General features: G+C 30.8%; 2 protein-coding genes across 3 annotated transcripts in view; one reads left to right on the top strand and one right to left on the bottom strand.

The window, feature by feature from the left end:
• The window catches only part of LOC139498591 (uncharacterized), a 56745-nt gene extending 51181 nt beyond the window's left edge, over positions 1-5564 (bottom strand). Inside the window, exon 1 of the mRNA XM_071287051.1 lies at positions 5479-5564. The gene's annotated coding sequence lies outside the window, so the exon portion shown is untranslated. The remainder of the gene's footprint in view (positions 1-5478) is intronic.
• A 147-nt stretch (positions 5565-5711) lies between these two features.
• Positions 5712-17854, top strand: LOC139498590 (mediator of RNA polymerase II transcription subunit 30-like). 2 transcript variants are annotated; one of them, XM_071287049.1, is made up of 5 exons: positions 5712-5777; positions 11057-11293; positions 12711-12866; positions 14801-14911; positions 17586-17854. In XM_071287049.1, the coding sequence occupies exons 2-5, from the start codon at positions 11057-11059 to the stop codon at positions 17682-17684; spliced, it is 603 nt and encodes a 200-aa protein (XP_071143150.1). In that variant the 5' UTR covers positions 5712-5777; the 3' UTR covers positions 17685-17854. The 2 variants fall into 2 exon arrangements, with proteins under 2 accessions (XP_071143150.1, XP_071143149.1); XM_071287048.1 differs by lacking the exon at positions 5712-5777 and adding an exon at positions 10640-10702.
• Positions 17855-23310: the final 5456 nt, after the last annotated feature.

Genomic DNA, 23310 nt, shown 5'->3' with positions numbered 1-23310 from the left:
ATCGATATTTAAAGTACGATAATTGCAATCAACACATGATACCAGGCCACCCAGACATGCCAGAGTTATTTGTTGTATTTTTAAATATGTACAACAGGACCTGTACAAACCAGTTCAAATTCTTGGAATCCCGGATGACTTAATTGAGTCGAAATGGCTAACATAGAATAGTGATGAAGGGATTTTTCACTTTCTATTTTGGCCGACGTCGAGAATTTTTTGTTACTAGTCCGTCGGGCATATTGGATTAGACAATTTAATTGCCCCAGGTATAAATGAGGTGGATTTTTTAACCCCTGGGCTATACTCAATATGATACTGATAGCCATAGTAGTACTTTTTTAAAGATTTTGATACTGTAAAAGATTTTCTTTTATTAGACACTTGTTTTATGACTACATATGTATGAAGTAACAGTTTACTCTATGGCTAGTAATAATGATCAATAATATTAAAATTATTTTTTTTATTTAGAGAGGGTTAACGTTACACAGACTGACAGTCATGACAGTTAGCTTTAAAACTGATATCTTTCCCGAGGCCATCAAGAAATTAATTGAATATAACAAATTTATACAAAAAACACAAAATAATCACACAAACCCACACATCTGAAAAATCAAATGAGAATTGATATGAAATAAACAATTTTCAAGAGGTAAAATTAAATGATAAATTCATATAGAATTATAGTATTGGCATAATACACCTTATCGCTATTTAGTCCATTCAGGGAAAAACAGTCATTTATACAACTTCCTGTTTTAGGTCACCGGCCGAAAAATGGAGGTCATCAGTAGTGAGCTGAGGGAGAAAAAACTTAAGAAAGTGATCATCAAGAAAATTTGATATAGTATGATCCACTTTTTTCAAAATAAAAAATTGAAGTAATAAAATATTTTGTTTGAAGTATTTACGGTAGTTTAAACAGGTCTCATCAAAAAGTATCATGCATGGTGAATTGTTTAAACAGTGTCCCAGATAGCTTCAGGTGGCACGGTAGTATTTGCATTCCAGAATTTAGGTTGCTCTTTTGTGTACCCTACTTAGGTAAATGTATCTAAACAGTGTGATTGGACAAAAAATACAGTATCAACTGAACATACTTTCCCAAACTGAGGGATGAATCAGGTGTAGAAAAATATGAAATAATTTTACATACAGATGAAAATGAATTTTTGAGAATTTTTTTAAATTTTGTATTCTCTGCACCATAAAAACCTAAAATTACTAGTGGCCTTAGGTTTCTAAAAATAGCAAAAAAAGTAAACGGTCATGATACATATTCAAATTCATTTCTGAATAGTAAAATGAAAGTACTTCAGTTAAGTGTGAATGTAGATTTTTTTGCAGTGTTAGAAAGTGGTGAAAATTCTAAAAAGGCTATCATTATCCCTATGGGCCATGAAATACTACCGTACCACCTTAAGGGGGATATATATTTTTACACTAAATCAATGAAGGAACTTTTTTTACCTATGCAATTTGTAAGTTTATCAATAAAAAGTTGATTAAGGGCAACTATGATAAAACAAGCCTTAAATTCCACCCCTGAGAGTAAAAGTTGCTGATTCAGCAAATTTTGCCTGATCTGTAGGTAATAATGTAAAAATTTTCATAGAAAGTAGAACTTCATTATTTTTATGTAACTTGCAATACATTTTTAATTATAAATGCTCGCTTTAACTTTTCGCAGTGTCTGACACATGTGCAACCACTGAAATTTGAGACGCGACATTCTACGGTTGCATGTTCATCCTATTATTTTCACCGAAATAAATAAATTGCATAATTTCTTATTTTTTTCAACATAAGTACAGCTATACTAGCTTTCTTAAGGTTTAATTAGTAGTTCTGATGTTACATGACACCAGTAGGAGCTTTTGGGGAACCAGTAAGTGGATAAGGGGTCCTTACTTATTCATTTAGCTCTCATATTGGTATGAAATAGAGGTAGAAATAGGGGTTTCTGTACATTGAATAGACATTATTTTTGACAAAGAATGTATTTATGATGCTATATCAGCAAGATTAAATGGTTTATTCATTTTCCATGCAAATACCATTAGTTGTTAAGATTTTCTGACAGTGAAAAGCACAATAAATGCAAATTGATTATGTAAGGGGACATAATTTAACTTAATGCATACATGAGAAATAGACAAACAGTCAACTTAGAGATGTATTTTAGTACATGTATTGTCAAACAGGTTACGGAATAATAGTTAACTGCAATCTAAAGACTCTTGTTGTATTGCCCTCATAATCTGAAAATGTTTAAAGTAATGTAAGGCATGCTGTAAAATGTGGAATGGACTTTAATATCAGTTTTCATGATTTGGTGATTAAACTGTTTCTTTTACTCAGATTAACCATAAACAGAGTTGGAAATCCAATAATTCCTCCTAAATCACCATGTTTGACTTCTGTGTTGATTTGAAACATCATATATTTGGGTTTTGTTCACTTCTTAAGTAAAAATGGTAAGATGAAAAAAAGTGAAAATCTGCCAGATGGGGTAGGGATGTAATGTTTCATTTTTTTTTTATAAGAAATGAGTGCAGACTAGTATTCTTTATTGTAATATGTTCCAAAGTAAGAAGTCTATGCATCATAGGTGTCATGACTGGTTTCAAGTTTGTTATGTCTTGGTTAAGGTGGCACGGTAGTATTTGCATTCCAGAATTTAGGTTGCTCTTTTGTGTACCCTACTTAGGTAAATGTATCTAAACAGTGTGATTGGACAAAAAATACAGTATCAACTGAACATACTTTCCCAAACTGAGGGATGAATCAGGTGTAGAAAAATATGAAATAATTTTACATACAGATGAAAATGAATTTTTGAGAATTTTTTTAAATTTTGTATTCTCTGCACCATAAAAACCTAAAATTACTAGTGGCCTTAGGTTTCTAAAAATAGCAAAAAAAGTAAACGGTCATGATACATATTCAAATTCATTTCTGAATAGTAAAATGAAAGTACTTCAGTTAAGTGTGAATGTAGATTTTTTTGCAGTGTTAGAAAGTGGTGAAAATTCTAAAAAGGCTATCATTATCCCTATGGGCCATGAAATACTACCGTACCACCTTAAGGGGGATATATATTTTTACACTAAATCAATGAAGGAACTTTTTTTACCTATGCAATTTGTAAGTTTATCAATAAAAAGTTGATTAAGGGCAACTATGATAAAACAAGCCTTAAATTCCACCCCTGAGAGTAAAAGTTGCTGATTCAGCAAATTTTGCCTGATCTGTAGGTAATAATGTAAAAATTTTCATAGAAAGTAGAACTTCATTATTTTTATGTAACTTGCAATACATTTTTAATTATAAATGCTCGCTTTAACTTTTCGCAGTGTCTGACACATGTGCAACCACTGAAATTTGAGACGCGACATTCTACGGTTGCATGTTCATCCTATTATTTTCACCGAAATAAATAAATTGCATAATTTCTTATTTTTTTCAACATAAGTACAGCTATACTAGCTTTCTTAAGGTTTAATTAGTAGTTCTGATGTTACATGACACCAGTAGGAGCTTTTGGGGAACCAGTAAGTGGATAAGGGGTCCTTACTTATTCATTTAGCTCTCATATTGGTATGAAATAGAGGTAGAAATAGGGGTTTCTGTACATTGAATAGACATTATTTTTGACAAAGAATGTATTTATGATGCTATATCAGCAAGATTAAATGGTTTATTCATTTTCCATGCAAATACCATTAGTTGTTAAGATTTTCTGACAGTGAAAAGCACAATAAATGCAAATTGATTATGTAAGGGGACATAATTTAACTTAATGCATACATGAGAAATAGACAAACAGTCAACTTAGAGATGTATTTTAGTACATGTATTGTCAAACAGGTTACGGAATAATAGTTAACTGCAATCTAAAGACTCTTGTTGTATTGCCCTCATAATCTGAAAATGTTTAAAGTAATGTAAGGCATGCTGTAAAATGTGGAATGGACTTTAATATCAGTTTTCATGATTTGGTGATTAAACTGTTTCTTTTACTCAGATTAACCATAAACAGAGTTGGAAATCCAATAATTCCTCCTAAATCACCATGTTTGACTTCTGTGTTGATTTGAAACATCATATATTTGGGTTTTGTTCACTTCTTAAGTAAAAATGGTAAGATGAAAAAAAGTGAAAATCTGCCAGATGGGGTAGGGATGTAATGTTTCATTTTTTTTTTATAAGAAATGAGTGCAGACTAGTATTCTTTATTGTAATATGTTCCAAAGTAAGAAGTCTATGCATCATAGGTGTCATGACTGGTTTCAAGTTTGTTATGTCTTGGTTAAGGTGGCACGGTAGTATTTGCATTCCAGAATTTAGGTTGCTCTTTTGTGTACCCTACTTAGGTAAATGTATCTAAACAGTGTGATTGGACAAAAAATACAGTATCAACTGAACATACTTTCCCAAACTGAGGGATGAATCAGGTGTAGAAAAATATGAAATAATTTTACATACAGATGAAAATGAATTTTTGAGAATTTTTTTAAATTTTGTATTCTCTGCACCATAAAAACCTAAAATTACTAGTGGCCTTAGGTTTCTAAAAATAGCAAAAAAAGTAAACGGTCATGATACATATTCAAATTCATTTCTGAATAGTAAAATGAAAGTACTTCAGTTAAGTGTGAATGTAGATTTTTTTGCAGTGTTAGAAAGTGGTGAAAATTCTAAAAAGGCTATCATTATCCCTATGGGCCATGAAATACTACCGTACCACCTTCAACTGGATGAAAAAGTTGTGTAATTTTAGAACTTATCCGGAATGGAATAAATAGCGATTAGGTGTATTCCATAAAAGTACTATCCTTGTTATATAAAATATTTCTCATACAGATCTGATTTGGCTTTTGGAACTTGTAATTTTTTGTAAGATGAATTCCTCAAACAATATTGGGGTTTTTTTCTGCATTTTTTTTCTCTCAATTTTTCAGTTAAATATACCATGTATACAGGGGTTTTATTCTTAAGGCATTAAAATGTAATCATCAAATTATATTTAAGGTATGACAATGTATGATATTCTGTTATCCATCAAACTGTTTAAGCAGAGGTTCTAATGACATGCATGATGAAACTGGATCAGCATCTTAAAATAAATTATTGAAGTTCAATACATTTAATATGCAAGCTGCTAGTACAGAAGTCATTTTTCTGGGGTATTAGAAATAAAATGTTACAATAAAAGAAAGATATACTTACAAAAATATGTTACACCCCGAAGAACAAGAAATACAAACAAATTTTCAAATGGTGAAATGCCCCAAGTGCTTGTGAAAATATGTTGTCTCTTTACACAATTTACGAAGTATTTTTATTTTTTGACATAAAAATTTGTTCAATAAATCCGATTGTTAAGGGAAAAATTGTACAAAAATATGTTTGAATGTTTCTTTAGATAACCATTACAAAACTGCAGGGCACTACAGGATTTGAACTTACATAGTTCACCATTTTGGCTTTGCGCATGTTGTCGGTTGATCTAAAATAACACTTTCATTTCCGATCCAGACATCTTTGTAATTATGATTGGATATCGTCAAATAGATATATATACAGAAAAAAATCTACAGTATCCACTAAATAATTTGCAACTAAATTGTTCCAACATAAAGAAATAATGATTCTGGTGAATATTTATTGAAGCACTGAAAGTTTATCACAAAAAGGAACACGGGACCCGTCATTCAAAAGTTAGGACTTTCTTTCGGTTTCATTTTGACAAAGGTCCTAGCTAAGTAGTAAGTTACCCATACAGATCTCAAACTTTACAATACAAAGCATTTACTTATCATGGTACACCCTGGAGGAAATGATTTTCCAGCCTCTTCCATAATCAAGTAGGATGAAGATTCACCGAATTTTAAAACTAAAATTAATGCCATCACCCTCATTTAGTCGAATACAAATATATATTCCTGTGAAAATTTTAAATCAGATCATGAGATGGAGATGCCCTCTTTGACTTTGTTTGCCAAAAAATTCCAAATTTTTCTATACTTGATAATCAACAGTATCTTTCCTCTCTAGGAATATTAAGATGTCTTCCCCTTTCAATCATTAAAGGATGTGCACGTATGCGTATTTTGCATATTGCTGCTCTATCTTTTAAATTGTTTAGTGAATCAACATATGATGCTCTTTGACCCATTTTGTAGACTTGACGAAAGAAACTGAGCTTAGAAGACTCCTGTATGTTTTCATTTTGATTTTGCAAGCACTGATTATGATTGCTAATTCTCATTTTTGTTATGTTACTTCTCTTTTCAAAAGATTTACAGTTTAAGTAGTTTTCCATTTCTAAATTTTGCTTTAAACTTTTATATAAATACAATTTACTTTTTTTATCTATTTTTTCAAATTTTTGTTCAAATATATTTGTGTAGAAATTTAAGAATTGATGTTTTAAGGTTTTTTTTAACAACTTTGAGTAAATTTTTCTTTTGTTTCCCTCAAGAATGGATGCGTCCATGTTTACCTCTTTCAAAATATTTTTAACATATGTAAACCAGGTATAGCAACCTGAATTATCTAAACTTTTAGAAAGTAAAAAGGATTTGTATAATAATGGATTAATTTAAGAATTTATTCATCTTGATAAGTAAAGTATACTTTGAGTTTTTATATGCATCTCTAGTGGATATCTCCCTAGCTCTGTCTCGCAGCTATGTTTGATGAAGATTTTCTTGTTCCGAGGATATATTTACAGAAAGACAAATGTAATTTTTCTAAACTTGATTTATCAGTAAAATTAAGGGGGTCTATATTTGTTTTGGAAATATTTGCACGTTTTCTGCTCTAAATTTTGAAACATAAGTATCCATATAAGTAATTTCTGAATTATAAGTGGCTATTGGTTTAACTATAGAATCAAAAAGACTGCAAGCTACTTTAACTGGCAGATTATTTAAGGAAGCAGTATAAGTTTTACTGGCAAATATCACTTTCCTTGCTTTATTTACAAGCTCTTCAGAGCTATGCAATAAGTTTCCATTTGATTTCACAAGAATTCCAAGAAATGAATACTCAGAGACATTTGACAAATTTTCATTTTTATATTTTGATAAAGATGTTTCCACTTTTTTATTATTTTGCTGCAGAATCATTGTTTTAGTTTTATTAATATTTAAAGTTAATTGCCATTTTTCACAATACTTTTCTAAGTTGTTCAGACTATTTTGTAGGCCTTTACTTTCAGATAATATTAAAATGTCATCAGCAAATTGTAAAGATCCTACTTTAGTATCAATTAGTTCTAATGGACAGCTATTTTCATTTGAAAACTCTGCATCTAGATCATTAATAAATAAATTAAATAAAGTAGGACTCAATGAATCCCCTTGTTTAACCCCTTGTGTGATTTCAAAATATTCTGAATGCCACTCTAGATGCTTGAAGGCAGATTTTGTTTCCTCATACTGTTCTTTAATAATATTAAATATTTTTTTCCCTGCTCCTGCCTTATACAGTTTATAAAGTAAAGCTTTTCTCCAGACAGAATCAAAAGCCTTTTTTAAATTTACAAAGCAGGCATATATTTTATTTTTATTTTTGTGTAAGTATTTGTTTATTAAAGACTTAAGCACAAATATACTATCAGAGGTTTTTCTTTTTTTAGCTTACTAATAACATTTTTTATTTCAGAGTATTTTATTGGAGCATCTGTTTCTCTATTAGATATTATGTTCATTTCAATATTAACAAGTTGTTTTTCTATTTCCTCTTTCCATTTTATATTTACAAATGTGGGTTTTCCTTGGTCCTGAATATGCTTCGTAATTATTTCTTCATCTTTTAAAATTTCTGGCACTTCATTACCAGTATTTTTTTTGTTTTTCATTCCTTTAAGTATTTCCCAATAATCTTTAGGTTTCTTATCAAAACTATATGTTAATGAGTTAAATATTTTCTCTCTGTATTGTGCTTTTTTAAATTTTACCATTTTTTTAAAACTTTTTAACAATTCAAAATATTTCTGTTTAAGTTGATTATTTGGACATTCTTTAAGTTTATTTCCAACCCTGTTTATTTCTTTTTTTGTCCCATATACACAATTGTCTGACCATACCTTTCTATATTTTTTTCTCTTACTTTTAATTCTTTTTGTAATTTTACAAGTAATATCAGAGATATTTTCAAAAATGTTAGTTAAATTTTCAGTTGCACCATCAACCCCTTTTTGATTTTTCTGATACTCATTTAATTCAAACTTCATTATATCATTTTTTATATGCTCTGACATAAGAGCTTTAAGTAGCAAGTTATGTGAATTTTCAGTCCATTTATATCTTTTCAAATATTTCCATTTTTTTTCTATATGACTTTTAAGGTCAAAAGTTTGTTTTATATTACAATTTAATGTTAACTGAATCTGTACATGATCTAACAAGTAAGTAAAATCATCAGTTTTAAAGTATTTCACTGAGGACAGAGACTTTCACTTATTAATGCATAATCTACAGCACTGTATCCATTTATTGACATATAAGTATAGTAGCCTAGGCTGTCCCCTATAAATCTGCCATTTAATATGCGTAACCTTGAGGAAATACATAGTTCTAATAAGGATTTACCTTGTACATTTGTTACATTATCTTGATTGTTTCTAGAAACTTCAGTGTCAACTTCATAATAATTTGGTATTAGATTTTTAGCATCAAAATTATTTATTTGACAAGAATCTCCTGTAATAAAATCAGGACATTTGCCAGTCCTTGCATTCATGTCCCCCATTAAAAGTATTTTTCCTTGTCTTGCAAAAGTACTGATCTCATTTTCTAAAAAGCTATAATCATTTTCAAAATAGTTTGAATTTATAGGGGGAATGTATAATGCACATAAATATAAGTCTTCTTTGAAACCAAAGAATTCCTTTTCAAGTTTTAGCCATAATCTATTTTGTGATTTTGTACCATTAATATTGGTTATACCTTTTGCTATTTCTTTTTTGTAATAGACAATAATTCCTCCACTATGTCGATGTGCTTTTTTTTTCTTTTTGCGTATTTTTGAGAAAGTATTATAATTTGATATTTTATAATCTTTACACTCCCCTTTCCAGGTTTCAAGTAATATATTTATGTCACTTTGAATTTTATCTATAAAAAAATCATCTTGAATTTTGTCCCCAAGGCCACGCACATTCCAAGCAGAAATAGTTAAAATAGCGTTTATTCTCATGAGTTCCCATGATCAAATTCCTTCCTTTTTTTTTGTAAAATAAATGTTTTTGTAAAATAAATAAATAAATGATACAGGAAATTAATTTGAATCACAAAAAGACAAAAATCTCTGCCAACCCTGTTACTCAAAAAAACATTGTATAGCCTTCACAACAATGAGAAAAACTTTAGCCAGCCATGAAAACCTTAAAAAATAATATGAGGCAGGCATTACCTGTGAATGTGGATGACGAAGTCTGTATTAATTATTTTTTTGTAACTTAAATATTTGTTAAAAAAAAGAAACGAAAAAACCTTAATAACGTTTCCAATTTTGGATAAGGATTTTACTTGTGATGTTATTTTCAAAGTTATGACATCATGTTCAATGTAAACAAAGAAACGCAATGCATCAGGTAACATCAATTCATATATCAAAGATGAAGAATTATTAAAAATGAAATATTAGTATTGTGTTCCTTGAGTTCCTATATTTTACTAGACTACTCAAAGTCTCACGACAACGAGACCGGAAGAAGGAAGTACATTTATGCGTTCTTTGCAAATGTGGGAATTAAAAAAAGCGACAAAAAAAAGTTTGAACAATTTTGAGTTCATTAGTACAATGAAAATTTCTTCCCCATATTCATGTGATATCAATGTGAAACAATTTGAAACAGCTTAATTTGTAACAAAATATTTTTTTAAAACAAATATTAAGACGGACACACACACACACAACAACAAAGCTGTAAGTAGATTTATCACAGCTTTTTCAAATTTTCATTTTAACATTACAACTTCCACACAAGTTTGACTAACAAAAAATAAACAAAAAAGGAGAAATTTCCATCATAATTAACCCGTATAGGAAAAGTTAAGAAATAGTATGTAGATTGAATCAATTTTTCTTTGTATTTGGTCTAGTGTGAAAATATTTTGATGAAAGGTTTTGAGGTTTCTATTTGACCCAATGTGATTTAAACAATAATTTGAACTGAAAAAAATCTTGTGTAAGACTTAACTGTTATAATAACATGTAGATATAAATGCTGTGTTGTTATTCAAAAAGGAAATTAAAGGGCTTAGGATATATTATGTTCACAGTTGTGTTTCTTTTGACACTCAGGATATATATATATAAAAAAAACTATTCATTGTTAATATGTTTTTTTTTTTTATTGAGTTATTAAGCAATTTCAATTTATATTTTATAGTGAGTTTTTTATGTTGCAGCACTACCATGACTACTGTTTCATATTTGGGTGAAGATTAGACAATTAAAACTTTTAAACTGGCTGCATTTCTATGCACCTTTCCTAAGTCAGGAGCCTGTTGTTCAGTGGTAAACTAGTAATCTTGAGGCCCTTTATAGCTTTCTGTCAGTTGTAAGCCAAGGCTCTGTGTTGAAGGCTGTACTTTGACATGATTGTTGCTTCTTACACGTTGTCACTTGGATGGAGAGTTGTCTCATTGGCACTCATACCACATCTTCTTATATATATGTAATTAAAAAAGAGTAATTATGATTATTTAGTGTATCTTAAGTTAGATCTTATATGCATTGTAATGGAAACTTCTATGCCGTGCCCACTGTGACAAATATTTTTTACAAGAAAAATTTTTTCCACTTTTCAAGTTGAAATAATCAATTCTAATCAAAGTTTTCCACAAACATAGTTGTCTTCTTCATATGATTGATATTATCAGATAATAATGTCTTCTTTATTTTTGTACATGAAATGGGTATGTAAAGATTATTTTAATTTCATACGATTGATAATAATGTTTTTTGTTTTGTTTTATTTTACATGTATGAAACTTCAAAGGGGTATGTAAAGATTATTTTAATTTTGTAGATGGCAGCTCCACCTAGTGGTCAATACCCTTCTATGATATCTCAAACATCAGTACCACCATTTAGTTCATCTGGAATGACACAGCAGACACCAACTCATCAGCCACCACAACAGATTGTCTCCCCTACCAGAGAAATTAATGCAATCAATCTCTGTAAGAAAGGTCAAGAATGTGTTCAAGATGTTGTACAGAAAGCTGGAGAAATATTTAAACTTCTTCAATTAAAGTCTTTACCAGTAAGTTTTAACTCCCTATACATCAAAACACCTCATTACTCTGAGGTCAATAGTCTTCAACTCAAGACTAGGGTCTTGCATCTAATCAGTAAAAAATTACGAGTAATACCATTCGTTAGTCATGAATATTTTAGTCTTACTTGAGATCAATTTTAGTATTTAGATTTTTTGTAAAAAAAAACCTTGGATATGTTTGCCCCATGAAAGTAGAGGTGTCTGTTCTGTCCACTTCTTCATCTAATCATCTAAATTTCATATGAAATTTAATACTTGTTTTAGTTAAAATGTCCAATAATTATGTGTTTAATGCTTTGTATGAGTTAAAATAGTAAATCATTTACAACATACTGTCTGTCCAAGGAATAAGTACAATCACTCTCTAATTATTTTGATCATTAAACCTGTTTTAATTGAAAGCTAACTGAATAATTTTTACTATCAAATCCCAAAACACGATAATTTTTGACCAATTATGTAGATAAATAGGGATTTCCCTCTCTGGATAAGTTGGGGAAAAAACACCCCTTGTATTTAAAATGAGTGTTACTGCAGTAGTATAGCTTCCCATTGGAACAACATATTTCTGTTATTACTTTATTTGATACATTGTAGCTTCCAAATGGAGTTACTATCAAAGTGTACATATAACTGTTATTACTTTATTTGATAGCTTCCCAATAGAGTTACTATCAAAGTGTAAATATTACTGTTATTACTTTATTTGATAGCTTCCCAATAGAGTTACTATCAAAGTGTAAATATTACTGTTATTACTTTATTTGATAGCTTCCCAATGAAGTTACTATCAAAGTGTAAAAATTACTGTTATTACTTTATTTGATAGCTTCCCAATGGAGTTACTATCAAAGTGTAAATATTACTGTTATTACTTTATTTGATAGCTTCCCAATAGAGTTACTATCAGAGTGTAAATATTACTGTTATTACTTTATTTGGTAGCTTCCCAATGGCATTACTATCAAAGTGTAAATATTACTGTTATTACTTTATTTGATAGCTTCCCAATGGAACAACTATTAATGTGTTAATATTTTGTTATTACTTTATTTGATAGCTTCCCAATAGTTACTATCAAAGTGTAAATATTACTGTTATTACTTTGTTTGATAGCTTCCCAATAGAGTTACTATCAAAGTGTAAATATTACTGTTATTACTTTATTTGATAGCTTCCCAATGGAATAACTATTAATGTATAAATATTTGTTATTACTTTATTTCATAGCTTCCTAATAGAGTTACTATCAAAGTGTAAATATTATTGTTATTACTTTATTTGATAGCTTCCCAATAGTTACTATCAAAGTGTAAATATTACTGTTATTAGTTTATTTGATAGCTTCCCAGTGGAGTTACTATCAAAGTGTAAATATAACTGTTATTACTTTATTTGATAGCTTCCCAATGGCGTCACTATGAATGCACAGATGCACCAGGAGAAGAGAGGCAAACTTGAGGAAGGAATTCAACAGCTGCAGCAAAACTTTATGAAGCTTCGGTTAATGTATGATAAGGCCAATGAAATAACAGGTCCTGATGAACCACCTGAAGAGGTATATCTCCATTATTGTGTAAAGAACTTAGTCTTTAAGTCCTGAAAAAAATAAGTTGTGTAGTATAACATTCAGTACAAGTTGAAATTAGTCACACTTACTTCATGTACTATGGCTGGGTAAAACACATTTCTCAATATTCGATATGCAAATATTTATACACATTGTGTATTTTTAAAACTTGTTAGGCCACGGTTTTTTAATTTGTTGGTTTACGGATTTTTCGCATAAAAAGGTCGGGTCGGTCGGTCGGGAAAAAAAAGAAAAAAAATATCTTTCAAAACAGAAAAAATAAGCAAAATAAATATATATTTTACCTTACTAACAAAATGTTTGTCTTATATGCTGTTTTGTCATCATTTCTTAACATTAAGTTCGATGAAATATTATTGATCAGTGATCATGAACATCGCATGACATCGTTTAATAATTTCCTGTAAAAAAGGGGGGTTGCACGGACAAAGACGAAATTAAATCGTCATTTCACAAACAAGAAAAACTGATTCGCGTAGCTCTCAATCAATCCCAGAAAACTTGGTGAATAATGATCTTCAAGCACAAAAACTGATAAAGAAAAAAAATATAAGAACGTCGTACAAAAATAAGCAAGTTTCAACACACGTGTCGAAAAACGAATTGACTCGTCCACTGAAAAAACGACAATATTGGGTTAATCAGTTGTTATGCAATCCGGTTTTTATCCCAATGATCGATATTTTTTGTTATCTATGAAACAAGAAAATTTCAAATGATTTGTTAATATTCAGTATACTTTAATTGATGTATTCCACCTGTCCACATTTGGACAAGTCTATTTCTCTTAGATGATGCATCTTACGGACTGATGACAAATAAGGGAAACGAACTTATTTTGTAATTGGTTTTAAAACAGGTTTCGTTTCGCAAAATTATTTGCGCAAAAGACATTTCAAGGTCAGTTATAATTGATTTGTCTATTTTTAGAAACGTAAATTGGAAGTTTTATTTTTCACAACAGAATGTGTTATCAACTTTGTTAATGATTAATGCATTTCATTTCATAATAAAAGAAATTTTTTATTATTTTTCAGGGATAATGCATTTATAAGGGTCGGCGGGAATAAAAAAGCATGAAAAGTCAATTTTATTTTTATTCTGAAAATCGGCAAAATTGGGTCGGCGGATCCGTAAACCAACAAATAAAAAAAACGTGGCCTTAGTTGAATATGAATTAAATTATATTCAATGTCAACCTCAATGGAACAGTGGCATAACCACAATTCATAATTTAAGGGCTATTTTCTTAATAAAAAAAAAGATTCCTTTGGGAAGAGAGGTAAACATTTCTGGTTTATATAACTTATCTTGTTATGTTCAAAAAAGCAATTTTCTGCAGAAATTGAATCCTATATACATGTAGGCAAGACTATTAACTCATTGGTCTTGTATAGACTATTTCTGTTTAAATAATAATTCTGTTATTAGCAAGAATATAAAATGTGAACATATATAAGCTTTTTTTCAACATTATCTATTGAACCCTCAGCTTCTTGTTGTTTGCAGAATGCACAATTTCCAGAATTAATTAACATTAACATTGATGATTGTTGCTTATGAGAAAGGTTCAAGGAAAATTGCCAGGAATGGAAGGCAGAAAATTTAAACAGCCACTGAAAAATAAGGATATGTTTGATAGGGGAAGACATTTTGCCTGGCACTTATTTGCTAGTGTTTGAAAGCATTAAGCCTCCACCATGTAACATCATATTTATATTTAAGTGTCTCCATTTTTAAACATACATGGCTGCATATTTATACATCATGCTCAGCCAAATATACACCCATTTTAGGTGAACTGGAAAATCCCGGGATAAGCATATTTCTGTATCCTAGTCAACCATCAGGGTGATGTAAACTATAGTATAACTATATTTCTTTGTACATTTATACTTCAGTCATTAGTGCCAATAATTGGTGAACCATTTGAAGACAGACTGTCACCCAATTCAGAACAAGCATTCTACAGATCAAGATTCTATTCAGAAGAGAATAGAGACCAAGTGGAGGTAATAAATATCATTAAAAGAACAGTATTGTAGTGCATAGATCTGTATCAATATGTATTGTCCATATATTTAACATTCCATTACTCTTTTTAAAAACCAATTCACAACATTCTGTTCTTGTTGTTCAAGCCTAGGAAACAGTCAGATAGGTTAAATCAGGATTAAATGAAGTTAAAATACTTCTGTTTGTCAAAAGCACACACACATAGATTTATCAGGTTTGTCTTGCATGTGGTGAAAGAATTCAAATAATAGGATCCATTGTGTTCTACTTTGATCTCGGCTTATATCTGGGGACATTTGATTGGCAATAAGATAAATATTTGATATATGAGTCCTATGCAAGTTCTACATGTAAGTTGGACAGGGATTACCTGAACAGGACCTACTGTGTGGTTCAATAATTTTGTGGGTACCAATTTTCCTTTTTTGAGGAAACTTTGTATTTTTGTGGATATTTGACTTTGCGGTTTAACTTGGGTATACATATATACAAGTCTATAGATAATTGGTACTAAATTTCTGGTACACCCGTAACCATGAAATCAACAAAAATTGGTATTCCACAAATAAAAATGAATCCCCAGTAATTTTATGGCATAGTGATTGAGGTTTAGTTTTTGTAGTAGAGACTGTATCTCAGATATTATAAGCATTAGCTCAACAAAATTTGGTGGATCAAATGGTTGTAGACTTTTCAGGTCTGTCTAGCAGGGTTACTCTTGCCTTAATCTCATTTTCTTTAATCAACATCATTTATGTCTGTTATTTAGATACTATAAGCAGTGGGGCTATTTTGTTTAATAAATTGTTGTGTGGAATGTCAGATTGTAAGGTGCTCATGTTATCTGGCAGGGTTTATCTGACCTTGACTTTGAACATAGTTCTTGGTCAACATTGAATTTTTGTAAGTAAGGTCAGTTTCTCAGATTTCTTATAATTCTACAATAAGAAAAAGGTTAAAGGTTAATAATGTAAGGTATTTAGATTGATTTTTAAGAGTAAATGTCCGTATGATATGGGTTTTCTCTAATTGTTAAAGGCTGTAAGGTTGCCCATAATTGCTGACATCCTCTTCACTTAAACTTTGTTGGATAATTGTCTCATTGACAATCATACAAGATCTCCTTATTTTTGTCTCGCCTTGACAGAGTCAAAAAGCGAGACATAGGTATGCTGTTGTTGGACATATTGCGGCGGCGGCGGCGTCAACAATAAATAAGTTTGTGATAAGGTCTAGTTTATGGTGAACCACAAGTGGAAGGTCAATGATATTTGGTATGGAGTTGTATAAGCATTGGCAAATTTCATTTCCATGGAGATTATTTGGCCCTGTCCCCTCAGTCATGGTCTGTTGACTTTGAAACTTTTGCTTATTTTACATGTACTAGTTTGTGATTAGGTCAGTTTATAGGGAACCACAAGTGGTAGGTCAATGATATTAAAGTATGCAGTTGTATAAGCATTGGCATATCTCATTTCCATGGAGATAATTTGGCTCCACCCCTGAGTCATGGTCTATTGACTTTGAAAATTTTGCTAAGTTATCATATATTAGTTTGTGATTAGGTCAGTTCAAGGGGAACCATTAGTGATAGTCCATTGTAATTGGTATTTAGTTGTATAAGCATTGGCAGATCTCATTTCCATGGAGAATATTTGGTCTATTGACTTTGAAACTTATCTTAGTTTACATGTATTAGTTTATGATTAGATGAGTTTAAGATGAACTGCTAATGTTAAGTCAATGATATTTGGTATGCAAATTTATTGGCATTTGCAAGTATCATCTCCATGGAGATTATATAGCCCCACCCTTCTTCATGGTTCATTAACTGAAACTTTTACATAGTTTATAAGTTAATGTTTGTGTTTAGGTTTGGGAACAACTTATAATAAGTCAATGGTATTTGGTATGCAGTTGTATTAGCATTGGCACATCTCATTCACATGGAGATTGTTTAGCCATGTAACTCAGTCATGGTTCATTGACTTTGAATATTTGCATAACTTGTGTAAGATGTTAAAGTATTGCTATTTTGATTTCAACATTTGCAGAATCAAAATTGCAAAAAGACGAGACATTTCTCCGTGATAACAGTTTATTTTATAGATATGCTGATTCAACAGTTTGTTATAGCAACTACTCTGAAACCACACAACATAATTTCCTGAATCTTTGTAGATAATAAAGACATGATGATGAAATGACATACAATGTTGAAGTGCGTATCAACAGAAAATTATGATTCAATTTTTTCTAGGAGTTATGCCAATTTGATCCTGGAGTTAGGGCCTTTATATACATGTACTAATACAAAAATTTGTCATCCAGCTCCCGAAACCACACCACAGAATTTCCTGAAACTTTTTAGAAAATAAGGACATGATATGTAGATGTGCATATCCACAACAAATTATTATCAGATGAAGTTTCTATGAGTTATGCCCCTTTGAGCTTAAAATTTCAGCTTAAATATACTGTTGGTCATTGCAACTCCTCTGAAACCACACAACAGTATAACCTGAATCTTTGTATATAATAAGGACATAATATCAACAAGAAATTGTTATCAATTGACTTTTGGAAGAGTTATGAGTCTTGAAATATTTTGAAGATTTTATTATTTTTACAATTTGTGATGACTAATTTGTATCTTGATTTGTATTCCAGCAATTGAAGATGAAGAATAAGCAGCTGAAAGATATTATTGACCAAATGAGAACAGTTATATGGGAAATTAATACAATGATGATTATGAGGAAAACTTGAAAATGCCATTTTCTACAAATTGTGTAAATAGTTAGATTTCAGTACTTGATGGATACTTCAGCATTGTCTTTATCATCCTATTTATGATTCAGATTTACATTATGGTGCCTGCTTTCAAAAAGGAGGGAAAATCTGGTTGTCAGCTGAGAACTAATAAATATTTTGTATTATACTTGTTTTTATTGCCTGTTACATGTAAGAGTGTTATACCTTGCTGTTTCTTTATTGGATACAGTATAGCCATTAATACAAGAAGTCAATCAAAATTATATAATTTAGTCAACCCAATATGTCTTTGCCAAATACTAAGGGTTTTTATACAACCACAAAAAAATGTTTGCGTCATATTATGCTATCATGTCGTCGTCGTCTGCGTTGTCGTCCGAAGACAGATTTAGTTTCCGGACAATAACTTTAGTTTTAGTAAATAGATCTTAATAAATTTTTACTAGAACGTTCAATACCACTAAAGGAAGGTTGAGATTGATTTTGGGTGTTACGGTCCCAATAGTTTTGGAATTAGGGGGTCAAAAAGGGGGCCCAAAATGAGCATTTTTGTAGTTTTCAAACAATAACTTGTGTTTAAGTGTATGAATTTCTCTGAAATTATATCGAATATTTCCATATATATATATATACCATGAAGATATAGTTAGTATTGATTTTGGGGGTTATGGTCCCAATAGTTTAGGAATTGGAATTAGGGGTCGAAAAGGGGGCCCAAAATAAGCATTTTTGTAGTTTTCAAACAATAACTTGTGTTTAAGTGTATGAATTTCTCTGAAATTATACCACATATTTCCATACCATGAAGATATAGTTAGTATTGATTTTGGGGGTTATGGTTCCAATAATTTAGAAATTGGAATTAGGGGTCAAAAAGGGGGCCCAAAATGAGCATTTTTCTTTGTTTTCACACCGTAACTTTAGTATAAGTAAAAAGAAATGTATGAAATTTAAACACAAGGTTTATGACCATAAAAGAAAGGTTTGGGTTGATTTTGGGAGTTTTGGTCCCAACAGTTTAGGAATTAGGGGCCCAAAGGGTCCAAAATTAAACTTTGATTGAATAATTGGAGTTCTTTGATATGCTGTATCTAACTGTGTAAGTAGATTCTTAATTTTTGGTCTCATTTTCAAATTAGTCTACATTAAGGTCAAAAGGGGCCAAAATTAAACTTAGTTAACAAAAAATGAATTCTTGGGGTTCTTTGATATGCTGAATCTAAACATGTACTTAGATTTTTGATTATTGGCCCAGTTTTTAAGTTGGTCCAAATCGGGGTCCAAAATTAATTGGAATTAGGCGTCAAAAGGGGGACCCAAAATTAGCATTTTTGTAGTTTTCAAACAATAACTTGTGTTTAAGTGTATGAATCTCTCTGAAATTTCACCACAAGTTTCCATACCTTGAAGGGATAGTTAGTATTGACTTTTGGGGGTTGTGACTCTAAATGTTTTGGAATTAGGGGCAAAAAAGGGGAAAAACTAGGTTTTTCTGGTCAATGAAAAATTAAGACGATTTAAAAGCAGTTTAAGGGAGGTAATTCAAAAAAATTTAACATACAATGTTGGATATGTTCAGATTTATCTCCCTTAGACTACTTGTAAATATATATAAAGAAATGTCAGGTTTTGGACTAATTGTAAAAAAGGGGGTGGTAGTAATTTTCATTTTTTTTTCAAATTTTTGAAAAGTTTGAAGAAGAAATCTTTAATTGCACAATATTGTACAATAGATTTGTAAGATCTTGACATTTGTTTTGTGTCAGAAACCCATATAATGTAAAAAAAATTTGACCACAATTAAAATTCAGAGCTGTATCAAGCTTGAATTTTTATACGACCACAAAAAAAAAATTGTGACCCTATATTGGTATGATGTTGGCGTCGTCTTCATCCGAAGACACATTGGTTTTCACACCATAACTTAGTTTAAGTAAATAGAAATCTATGAAATTTAAACAAAAGGTTTATGAACAAAAAAGGAAGGTTGTGCTTGATTTTGGGAGTTTTGGTCCCAGCAGTTTAGGAATTGAGGGGGGGGGGGGGGCAAAAAGGGGCCCAAATAAGCATTTTTCTTGGTTTTCACACCATAACTTAAGTATAAGTAAATAGAAATCTATGAAATTTAAACACAAGGTTTATGAACACAAAAGGAAGGTTGGGGTTGATTTTGGGAGTTTTGGTCCTAACAGTTTAGGAATTAGGGGCCAAAAGGGTCCAAAATTAAACTTTGTTTGATTTCAACAAAAATTGAATCCTTGGGGTTCTTTGATATGCTGAATCTGAATATGTATTAAGATTTTTGCTTATGGGGCCAGCTTTTAAGTTGGTCCAAATCGTGGTCCAACATTTAACTTTGTTTGATATCAACAAAAATTGAATCCTTGGGGTTCTTTATTTAGATTTTTGATTATAGCCCGTTTTCAAGTTGGTCCAAATCAGGGTCCAAAATTAAAGTTTGTTTGATTTCAACAAAAATTGAATATTTGGGGTTCTTTGATATATGCTGAATCAAACCATGTATTTAGATTTTTGATATTTGGGCCCGGTTATCAAATTGGTCCACATTGAGGTCTAAAGGCTCTAAAATTGAACTTTATTTGATTTCATCAAAAATTGAATTCTTGGGGTTCTTGATATGCTGAATCTAACCATGTATTTAGATTTTGAATATTGAACCATAATGGGTAAATGTCCAATTTAAAATTTTTAAGTTATTAATTTAAAGTTCTTAGACCACATTCATTCTGTGTCAGAAACCTATGTTGTGTCAACTTTTTAATCACAATCCAAATTCAGAGCTGTATCAATACTTGCCCAAACTGTTCAGGGTTTGACCTCTGCGTTTGTATAAAGCTGCACCCTGCAGAGCACATGGTTTATATCAAGTTTTCAACTTTTTAATTAATTATACCTCTACAAAATAGGCTATGTCACAAATAACGTTGGAATAACTCTGCAGGTCAGGTTCACTAAGTTTGATTTTATTTTAATTTACATCCCCATATTCAAATATACAAGGTTGTGTCTGACAAAGTATTTAATTTCTTGAGGTATATAAATATAGCTGTATATCTTTGTATATTAAAATGAAGACGATTGCTATGCTGTAGAGAAATATCCACTATATTTAATTTAGGAACTTAATTGTCATTATAAAAATAGGTCAAGTCAAAATGACTGTATAATAACTTGGTCACATGATGGCAAGCAATCCTACCTAGTATGAAAGCTATCTTCGAAAATGTTCTCAGAGGAGTTGGCTTCACACTATTACATTACTTCATAAAATAGCTATTCAAACTGTTATTTAGTTTTAATGCATTATCAAGTATTGATATGAATAAAATATGTAAGAACAGATTTTGCAACCAACCAAATGTTATAAAACTTATAAACAAAGTTTTATTACCACAAAACACAGATCAAGTTCAAAATTGTGAGGAGCCACTTTTACAGTTCATAAGATATGCCTGTTTATAAACATGAAAATTGCTGATATTTTCCTTTCTGTTCTCTGAATTTAGTTTGCCTTCACTAAATGCTATGAAACTAATGCACAATGCTTATTATCTCAAAACACAGATCCAATTTGAAATTGGTTGATCTGGAATTTTAGTTTATTGAAGGACTTTTTGTCTGAATTAAGAATATGCTTTAAATTGTAAAAATATATTCGAATTATTTCTCGGCGCTATATAGACTTGTTGTGCTAATGCAGCGTAAAGCAACCAACAATCAATCAATCAATCAATGAAATTGTTTGACATCACTTTAACTGTTTTTGAGTTATGACACTTAATAAACATAATAAACAGTTTTTATGTCTCACTTTAGGGAGTCAAAAAGCGAGACAAAGGTATGCTGTTTCCAGCATCAGTGGTCAGCATCAACAATGTATTAGTTTGTGATTAGGTCTTGTTTATGGTAAACCACTTGTGGTAAGTCAAAGATATTTGATTTTGATATGCAGTTGTATTAGCATTGGCATATCATATTACCATAGAGATATTTTGGCCTTGCCTGCCCCTCAATCATGGTCTATTAACTTTGAAATTTTTGCCTAGTTTTCATGTATTAGTTTGTGATTAGGTCAGTTAATAGGGAACCACTAGTGATGAGTAAATGATGATTGGTATGCAATTGTATAAGCATGAGCATATATCATTTCTGTTGAGATTAATTGGCCCCGCCCCCTCATTCATGGCTTTTGAATTTGAAATTTTTGATTAGTTTTCAAGTATTAGTTTCTGATTAGGTCAGTTTATGGAAAACCACTAGTAGTTGGTCAATGATATTTGGTATGCATTTTTATTATCATTGGCACATCTCATTACTATCTCATTACTAACGCTTCTGTTATGGTTTAATGACTTTGAAATTTTGCTTAGTTTACATGTATAAGTTTGTGTTTAGGTTTGTTTAATGGGAACTACCTATGCTAAGTCAATGTTATTTGGTATACAGTTGTACTTAGCATTGGCACATATCATTTCCATAGAGATTGCTTAGCCATGTATCTTCAATAATGGTTCCTTGACATTTGTATATTTGCAAAACTTGCATGTTAAAGTATTGCTATTATAATTTCAACATTTGCATTATCGAAAATACAGAAAAGTGAGACATATCTTTAATAACAGTTTTTTGTTTTCTGTTTCTTACTTTTTATATTGCCTTAACCAAATGTTATAAAACTTTTACACAATGCGTCAAGTCTCTTTTACTGTTCCTGATTAATGCCTTTTTATAAACATAACAAGAGGCTCTAAAAAGCCGATATTGCTCACCTTGGTCTATGGGCATATCAAACATTTAGCACACTCTCCAACAATGCAGTTTTTAACTCGCCTTGACGGAGTCAAAAAGTGAGACATATGTATGCTGTTTCCGCCGTCAGCAGCAGCAGCAACAATGTATTAGTTTGTGATTAGGTCTAGTTTATATCGAACAGCAAGTGGTAGGTCAAACATATTTGGTATGCAGTTGTATAAGCATTGACACATCTCATTTCCATGGAGATTATTTGGCCCTGCCCCCTCAGTCATGGTCTATTGACTTCAAAACTTTTGCTTATTTATATGTATTAGTTTGTGATACAGTCAGTTTATGGGGAACCACAAGTGGTAGGTTAGTGATACTTGGTATGCAGTTGTACGTATTAGTTTGTGATACAGTCAGTTTATGGGGAACCACAAGTGGTAGGTTAGTGATATTTGGTATGCAGTTGTACAAGCATTGGCATATTTCATTTCCATGGAGATAATTTGGCTCCGCCCCCTAAGTCATGTTCTATTGACTTTGAAACTTATTTTAGTTTAAATGTATTAGTTGGCCATTAGATGAGTTTAAGATGAACTGCATGCTTATATAAATTATAAAGTCAATAATATTTAGTATGCAAATTTATTGGCATTTGCAAGTATGGTTTCCATGGAGATTATATAGCCCCACCCCCTCTTTATGGTTCATCGACTTTTTTTGGTATACAGTTGTATTAGCATCGGCACATTTCATTTACATGGAGATTGTTTAGCCATATAACTCAGTCATGGTTCATCGAGTTTGAATATTTGCATAACTTGTGTAAAATAATTTAAAAAAAACAAACATTAAAACT

The sequence above is a fragment of the Mytilus edulis genome, chromosome 12 (assembly GCF_963676685.1).
Source record: "Mytilus edulis chromosome 12, xbMytEdul2.2, whole genome shotgun sequence".
Taxonomy (NCBI): Eukaryota; Metazoa; Mollusca; class Bivalvia; order Mytilida; family Mytilidae; genus Mytilus; species Mytilus edulis.
Note: the sequence above shows the minus strand (reverse complement) of the source record. Positions and strands in the feature narration are given on the sequence as shown.

Excerpts from the sequence above, each read along its gene's own strand:
- LOC139498590 (XM_071287048.1), top strand. The coding sequence starts at position 10,655 with ATGGAGAGTTGTCTCATTGGCACTCATACCACATCTTCTTATATATAT. Across the intron at positions 10,703-11,056 it reads CCACATCTTCTTATATATAT|ATGGCAGCTCCACCTAGTGG; the intron begins GTAATTAAAAAA and ends TTAATTTTGTAG. Across the intron at positions 12,867-14,800 it reads CTGATGAACCACCTGAAGAG|TCATTAGTGCCAATAATTGG; the intron begins GTATATCTCCAT and ends TTTATACTTCAG.